Here is an 8,664-nt window from a genome sequence, read left to right as displayed (position 1 = left end):
GCCTAAATGAAGAAGCCTTGTTTGCAACTAGGATAATAAGATCTGCAGCAAATGAACCAACTTTGGAGGGCAGTATTAACAGAGTTTTGTCTGGCCAATCAGTTGTTAGTAATCTTGGACACCAGGCTGTGGATTATAACAGGCAACATCCTCATGTGAGTAATAATCAGTGATGCTCCTAATTATAGCATATACAACTTGATTTGCAAGCCTGTTTTGTCAAGGCTTTTAACAATTATCACAAGGTTGGCAAATACTGAAATATTGAATGAAGACTTCCCTTTGGTCAAGCACTAGTTTTTGCTTTTAAAATATGCAAATATAATCATACTGCTTTTCAGTTGCTTGGATAATGCTGCTGCTTTGGTGGTTCTGTATAATTAAAGTGCTTATTAAATTCTAAAAAAATCACTATTTCATTGTAAAAGAAGGTTAAATAGAACTTCTACTTACATTCTTTACACATTCATATGAATGTTTAAACAGTACTTCTGTTCAGGGGTTTTTCCTATTTGCATGGCATTAAATATTTAATAGTGTCTTCTGACTTCTCCAAGGTGACTGAATTTACAGTACCATAATGATTTTTCCTTCTCCCTTATCAACTGAATTAAAAAGCTATTCATTGAATACCTAAAGCATTACCTGCTTTTCTAAAAGTAAGATGCATAATAGAATAATTCTGGTAGCAATATAGTGGCTGTCAAATGTGATGTATTTGTTTCTTGTTGTTTTTTTTGTCTTGTTTTCCTCATATATATTTTGCAAATGAAGAAGGTAGCCCATTACAATAAATATAGGATGTTTTGCTATTAAAATTTTGGGGGGGTTGTATTTTGGGTTGTTTTTTCAAGTGCCTTGTGTTGTTGCCAAGAGCCAGAAAAACCAGTTAAATAAAACTGATGAGCAGAGTTCTGGTAAACAATCAGCTCAGTGTAATGTTTCCCTGAATTTTCTACCCTAGGACTTATCATATTCCCCTTTCAAAAGCTGTGATAGAGAACTGTATTTGTTAAAGCGAGTACAAGCAGCAGAGGAGGACCTGAACACAGCTCGGGATTTAGTTCAGCAGCTGAGCAGCAAGCTTTCACAGAAAGAGAAGGAGATGGAGGCCAAGGTAGTGGAACTGAAAACACAGCATGAGAAGGAGCTTTCCCGTCTGGGTCAGGAAAACTATGTTCTTCAGAGTAAGGTACTTTATCATCCTGTATCCTGTGCCTGTAGAAGAGAAGAAACATTGTTTCTGAAAATTGAATCGGTGTTACTTTACATGAGTTGTTGATAAGCAGAAAATCCAATTTTACACAGATACTGCAACTTTAGAAATGCATACCTGCTGTTGTATTTATTGCCTGTAAGACATGATTTTTTTTTCCTGGAGATAAACCGTGTTATCCTGAGTTCTCTTGCTTTGCTATTTTGAGAGTCCTGCAGCAAGTTTTTTGCAAAAATTAAATTTATTCTCACAGACAGCACTTGTTATAGATAAGTACTATATGCTGAAATATTGTTTATGGTTCTTGATGCATTTTTCAATGTTGTGTTTTGCATGAAGTATTCCCAGAGTTATTCCACTATACCCTTGCTGCGGATAACTCCCTGCTTCCTAACGAACCCTCCTGTCTAGACACGTAAGAACAGAAACTTCCAGCTTTTCCCAAATGTTTTATACTTTTTTTCTGTTTCATAATGCTTCTGTAGAACTCCAGGAAGAGCCACTCATTGGTCTGCTCTCATACCTTAATGCAGAGATTGGACGGTAGTCTTGCAGAAAATTCCATATTGCTAACAAAATTTTCTTGTTGCTTGTGTGTCTTTTTCTGAAAGTTAAAAAATATGGAAGAGATGACCCAAGAAAAGAGGTGGGCTCATGCAGCAACAATTCCTGTAACTGAGGAAAAACTGGCACAAATACAAAAAGAGATTGAAAATCAAGAGGTCATTATTCAAGGTTATCAACAGGTAACACCACATATCATGTTGAGCTGTGTTCTATTCAGTTTCAGAAACAAAATTGTTTACAGTTACTACTTTTCTGTTGAAAACAGATACCTTGTTTTCTAAAAAGTGGGTGGAATTTGGGTGTGAAGGGCAAACATATTGCAGGTTTAAAACTCACACATCTGCTTTGGACTGAGTTTTTCCACAGTTCCATGTAAATGTTCTAAATTGTAAAAATCAGTAACTTTTCAGCTGAGACCTGGAAAAATACTTTATGGTCAATGAAGAACCACAAACTTTTTGCCCAAATGTAATTGAAAGTTAGTACATTTAAGCAGCATTAAAAATCTGAAAAATTTTGTTTTTAAAAATGTCCTTCTCAAGATCTGAGCAGCAGATTTCAAGGTGGCCTTATTAGTGTGCCTGAATTGTATTACTTAGTCAAGTGGAGAAATAGATAATTCAAGCTTAATAATCCTTTTGAATACCTGCAGCTGTAAAATCCAGTAGGTAGCTCAACCAGCTTCCAGCTGATGCTCAGCATAATTCCTTGGTATAAACACAATGTCTTTCCAATAATTCCTTGGTATAAACACAATGTCTGTCCAGTATGGCTGTGAGCATCCCAAACAATGGTGGCTTGTGTCTCCAGGACCGGAGTGTGGGCAGGCTGAGCTCTGATCTCACCCATGAACACATTTTTAGAATATAGTGGGGACAGTTTGTAGAGAATCTGTCTTAGCTCCTTCCTGCAGAGTGAGCAGACACTTGGATGAGATCGTAGATAATAAAAGTAGATATCCATTTTAGGAGCTCAGTAATGAAATATTTAGTGTTTTCTTCCACTGTTACAGCAGAGAAACTATGTGATTCAGAGAAAGTTGTTTTATAACTGTAGAAAACAGTAATTTATGAACATTCTTTAACTTTGTCTGTCTCAATTTAGGAAAATGAGAAGTTATACAAACAAATGAAAGAGTTACAAATCCAAAACAAAAAAAATGAGGAACAAATGTTTAAGGAGAATCAGTGCTTAAAGTCTGAATTAATACACTTAAGGTAGGCTCATTTACATATCTGATCTCAAATCTCTGGAGGTTTTTGCTGTTTATTTTTTTTATGAAGAACCATTTCAGAGTCTATCAGGTGCATGTTTTCAAGTGTTTCTCAGGTTTGTGGTTTTGTTTCTTCTTTTGAGAATTGATTTGTGATGGTCATGAGCACTTAATTCTTTGTTTTCTTGATGGTGTTGCGAACCTGTGGAAAGACTAGAGACTTCCACTTGGGAAATATTTCAATGTTCTTATTCATATCAGAATGCATGATATATTATACTGTACTTGTTCTGATATTATGGCTCTGCTGATGTTGTTAAGATGTTTTGATTCTGTTGTAAGATACGTAGTAGATCAGGGGGCACGAGAGGTTCTGCTAGTAGAGAAACCATTTTACTCACTGCATTGTCATTCCTGTGAGATTTGCATCCTGTGCTAATAAAGAGGGAAAACCATCTAGCAATTGTGTGTACTCCTAATCTACAGACCTTTGCTTTGGAGAGACCTGTAAATGAGCTCCACTGATGCAGGGTAGATTTTTTATTTCCTTCCCTTGTGTAGTTCAAATAAACAAGTTTGTGCGAGGTGATGAGACTTCACCTTACAGTGAGTTTTGTTTGTATATAAATGCTGTGCATATTTGCTTCCCTTTTTGTTTTGAACCTGCACGGATTGACTTTGTGGTACGATTTGGGGGGCTGGGGGTTGTGTTTGTTTTTCAGTAGCCACTGATAGTATGCTGAGTCACCACACTGCATAATTGCTTTTGCTCCTGCTGTTTAGAGAAAAGATAGAGAAGACTAATAACCACTTACGAGTCATGCAGGATTCTGAACCAGCCAGAAATCAGAGTTTCACAGAATTGATTTCAGAGCTTCGAGCAGCACAGGTAGGTATAAACCAAGCCTACAGGATAACAGAGTAGTGCCTTTGCTTGTAGCAGAAATACAAATAATACCACTGGAAACTCAAGAAGCACATGTGGCCGGAGGCATGCAGGCCTGATGTGGCCTGCTCAGCAGATCAGGATAGGAGCTCACTAGCAGTAACATACCTACATGCACTTGCCTAGACACGTGGTCTGTTCACTGTCTGCTCCCAAAATCTCAGCCCCCTAGTTGGTTTTTGGTGTTCCTGTGCATACCTAGGACCAAGGGGCTCCATCTCTAGAGGTGGTTTTGGCACCAAGACTTTTGTCCCACTTGGTCTTGAAGTTTGCTAGTGTTCACGTGTAGCAAAAAGAAGAGAGACTGCCTGCAGAAAATGGCAAGAAGTAAAATGTAGTAAGGTGAACTGCTGGACAATACATCTGCCCATTTAACCTACAGTCTTCAGTCTCAGAAGTGAGTCAAGCCATTTTCTTTACTGACCCTCTCAAAAGGCAGAGGTTTTCTACTTTTATGACAGTTAAGTAAGGCTTAAAAAATCCGGAGTTTGGGGGTTTTTTTAATGTTTAGTTTATGTTTTCCCATGCTCTGCTATAGGAAGGCATGAGAATAATATTAAAATTAAAAGACCTTATTGTTGTTGTCAGATGCAACTGTTGTGATTTAATCTTTGTATGATGAAAAGGCATGCTCAGGGGTTTTGTGTGATATTATGTGTTTAATTTTTCATGTTCTACTCTTTTCTCTAAAACCCAGAAAGAAGAAGCTAAATTACAAGAAGAGATAAGACGTCTAAAACAAGATAAGCAAGCTCTCGAGGTAGACTTGGTAAAAGCCAAGAAAGAGAGAGATTTAGCGAAAGTCCAGATTGCATCTGCATCAAGTAAAGCACCTTCATTTTTTTGAATAATTTTGCTTACTTTGCATTTCAGTAAATAAATATGTAACAAAAACTTGTTTCTTAATAAAATATTAGGTAGTGAAGTGCATCTAGGCTGTTTTTCCAAATATTTTCTAAACTAACAAAAGCATATGGTGAAGGACATGCTGCAGTACTTACTTTTGGCTCTCTATTAGAAAGTATCTTCCTGTATCCAACCATACTCTTTGTTGTGGCCTGTTAAGTTTGATTTCTTGCCCATCTTTCTCTGGACATGGAAAACAGATTATTTCAATTACGTGACATAAAAGATTTACTATGTTACATCTTAGTCTCCTATTTAGTTTTTGCCCATTTTTTACCTATAACTCGTGTCTTGGGACTTTTTTCAGCATTCAAATCAGCTTTTTCCAGTTTGAATTAATGAGAGAGGGCTCAAAATTGGACTCTCACATTTCCAGTGTCAGGCAGCACAAATGCTAAGTGCAGCAATATTTACCTCCATGTCTCTTCTGAAAATGCTTGATCCCTAAATGGGAGGAGTATGATCAATAGACATCTAAGCATATATTCTGTGTTGTCATTCATCTTGGTGCTGAAGTGCTGTTTACTAGAGCGTGATCAAGAATAGATCTCCCTGAGATGCTGTTTTAAATACTTTCTGTGATGTACTGTGAGCCATTGAGTACTGCTATGTATGAGAGAAATGAAAGGGGTTTTACAAATACTGTTGCTTTTAAAATTGTAATTAGGATCTGGTTTTAAAATTACTACAGTAATAGTGTTGCCAAAATGGTAAGTGTATGAATTATGCTGAGGAGAAAAGTGTTGACTAATTGCTCCTTCAATATGTAATTACTAATAAAACAATTCTAAGAATGTTTTGTTATTGTAGGTGACAAGTCTTATGAATTTAAAGTTATGGAAGAATCATACAAACAGGAGATTACTCATTTAAAAAAAAGACTTCAGTGGTATGCAGAAAATCAAGATCTTCTGGATAAAGACGCAGCCCGTCTTAAAGATGCAAGAGAAGAAATTGAGAAACTAAGACTAGAGGTGATAATATCTAGCTTTATTTAAGAAGTTGGAATTGGAACTTGTTTATTTTCCAGTGATAAGTGTAATGTAATTATTTCCTTCATAATCCCTCCTTTTGGTATATTAGATTGGTTCTATTGGACGTCTTATCTATGCTTCTGGGAACAAAAGTAACATCCCTAAAACCTTCAAATTTCTTGACCTAAGAGAAAGAAGTATATTGTTACATTAACAACTGGGAACACCCCTCTTCTCATTCTCTTCTCCTCCTTTTTGTGCCATAGTAACTTAGGCAACACAATTTTTCTCTTAAGCACCAGTTCTGAATTCTGTCTTAGGAAAAACTCCTTGGTTTCTGTAGTAGGAAAGAAAAACCCAAAACACTTGAATCTAAACCAAAACTAATACATGAGCCTTTAATACTGCTGATACTAGCTAGCATTGTCTGCTTGTCAGTACATTGGACTTAGGATTCACAAAAACAGTAAGTTCTACCAGTGCTAAAGTGTAACTGATCTTGGAATATTTTTATCGTGTTTTATTAGAGAGGCTGCAGATGAAAGGAGGTGCTTCTGAAGGAGCAGCCAGGGTCAGACACCACCATATCAAGCTTTGATCAAGATACCATTCCTGTGGAAAAAAAAAATTATCGGCATTTTCTCTGGGCTGGACTGGTGTCTAAAAATTCTGTTGCCTAGAGCTGTGACTTCGTGGAAATAATCAAATCAGTCAAACTATATAATGCTGGCATAAAAGCATGACTTACACTAATATTACCAATAGTGGGAGAGAATTCAAGATAGGAACATTTTTAAATGTCCAGGGTGTAATATCCCTATACAGAGATCATAGTTGCTAGTAAAAGTAGGATATTCAATTTTAGATCATAACTTTGAGTCCTCATGGCCAGACTTTATGTAAAGAAATACAGTTATATACAGTTATATACAGTTATATAAAGAAATACAGTAAAGAAATACGAGTTATCCAGGTCCTTCCCCTGATTCTGGGACTCAACTTTTATTTATGCACAACATAACATTGCATTTTGGCTGTTTCTTTATCTCATCACATAGCGTAAAACTGCAAATGACAAACTATTTCCTAAAGTGATCCTGAAATCGGGGAATGCACTGTAGTATTTTATATGATAGCTTATTAATCAAGCCTGCCTACTAGCAGCATGAAAGAAAGAAACAGTTTCACTGGTATGAAGACAAGAGTGTCCCAGAGCTGAAATTCTCTTTTAGATTTCTATATCTGATTTCAGTTGCTTTGGAGAAGAAAACTGTCACGTGGATTAAGAGTCTGAAGAATCATTTAGTAAAGAAATTACTACTATGAGTTTTTAAGTGGCAGAATACTTCCATTGCATCATGTGTGTTTGAAATGCTTGTGTACTACAGGATGTCTCTGAGTACATATTTCAATTTGTCTCCTTGTAAATTGGACAGGTTGAGAAGCTCAGAGCTGAAGCAGGAGATCAGTGTGTGCAACAGAAGAAACGTTTACGAGACAGAGCAGCAGATGCTAAAAGAATTCAGGATCTTGAGCGACAAGTATGCAATAAAGGAACCATCCTTCATTTAACCTTTGTTAAAGAGATAAGGTCTCTTAAAACCCCAGTGCTTTCATAAGGATAAAGCATAGCATGAAGTTCTGTGATAAAGTAATTTGTATTACTGAACACTCATAAACACAAAAAGCTGCAATTGTTTACTTAAAGAGCTCTTCTTGCTTCTATGTTCCAACAAGCTGATAACCTTTTTAAAATCTTTTAAAATAACTGTTTAGAGTTTCTTCAAAGGGGCATGAGGGCAAAATCCAAAGCTTGCTGTTTACTTTCTAAAACCCCTGTGCATGTTCAGTAATCCCTTAACAGTATGACAAATTTCAACCAAGTTGATTCAAGAGTAGGGGTTCAAAGTATATTGGATTCCTACAAGATTCATGAAAACTGGGGGAGTGGAGAACTTAAAATCTCTAAAGAAACATCAAGTGGAAGTGGTCCTTCTTGAATTTTAGGAGGTGGCAGTTGCATTGGTTAGGGATGTGGGACTCATGGTCAAGAGCCTTTGCAGATTTCTGATATTAATATCTTATCCATAGATCAGAGAGAAACTTGTTATTAATTAATTAATCAATTAACTTGTTGCATGCAAAGTGTTAGTTTTACATTATTGCAGACTGCAAAATAAATTATATTTGTTATTGAGAGAATAATTCCAATATTGCTGTGAAATACCTTTAACAGTTGGAAAAGGAGAACGTGGATGCAAATCCAGAAAAAACATACTCCCAGCATTAGGAGCCGTACCTTTTTGACTTTCTTTAGATTATTGACAGAAGGCAGTCTGAAGACCAGAGGAATATTTTAAGATAGGTGTAAGTCAATAAGAGACGATGAGTCTTGCTTTTCTGTAAACAAAAACATAAATGGGAGGAATATAAAATAATTCTCAATATATGCATCTATTGTTTTCATTCTTCCACCTTAAGGGAATGAAATCTGTTAACATTCTGTCACTTATTTCTGTTCCCTTTTCATTAGAACTTTATTATTTTTGACCTTTGACTTAATTTTCTTATGAATAGATCAGAGAAATGGAAGGAATTATAAAAAGAAGGTATCCAAATTCTTTGCCTGCTTTGATTTATGCTGCTGCTGCTGCTGAGAAAATGAATGATCCTTCAGCTAAAACAAACACAGTTGAATTTTTGGAGAAAAGAATAAAGAAATTAGAAACAGAACTTGAAGGTAAAGACGATGAAGCCAAGAAAAGCCTCCGTGCCATGGAACAACAGTTTCAAAAAATAAAGGTAAAAGTTGAATAGTCCACTTTGCAAGTAGCAGTCACAA

At 36.1% G+C, this 8,664-nt stretch overlaps 1 protein-coding gene across 4 annotated transcripts in view; it reads left to right on the top strand.

The window, feature by feature from the left end:
• The window catches only part of CEP162 (centrosomal protein 162), a 42,798-nt gene that overhangs the window by 25,571 nt on the left and 8,563 nt on the right, over positions 1-8,664 (top strand). For all 4 annotated transcript variants that reach the window (XM_063389574.1, XM_063389573.1, XM_063389575.1 and 1 more), the window contains 9 exons: positions 13-155; positions 965-1,192; positions 1,828-1,962; positions 2,888-3,000; positions 3,780-3,885; positions 4,640-4,766; positions 5,659-5,822; positions 7,259-7,363; positions 8,400-8,624. In XM_063389574.1, the coding sequence (XP_063245644.1) occupies positions 13-155; positions 965-1,192; positions 1,828-1,962; positions 2,888-3,000; positions 3,780-3,885; positions 4,640-4,766; positions 5,659-5,822; positions 7,259-7,363; positions 8,400-8,624 (1,346 nt within the window). The remainder of the gene's footprint in view (positions 1-12; positions 156-964; positions 1,193-1,827; positions 1,963-2,887; positions 3,001-3,779; positions 3,886-4,639; positions 4,767-5,658; positions 5,823-7,258; positions 7,364-8,399; positions 8,625-8,664) is intronic.

Source organism: Prinia subflava, chromosome 2 (genome assembly GCF_021018805.1).
Source record: "Prinia subflava isolate CZ2003 ecotype Zambia chromosome 2, Cam_Psub_1.2, whole genome shotgun sequence".
Classification (NCBI taxonomy): domain Eukaryota; kingdom Metazoa; phylum Chordata; class Aves; order Passeriformes; family Cisticolidae; genus Prinia; species Prinia subflava.
Note: the sequence above shows the minus strand (reverse complement) of the source record. Positions and strands in the feature narration are given on the sequence as shown.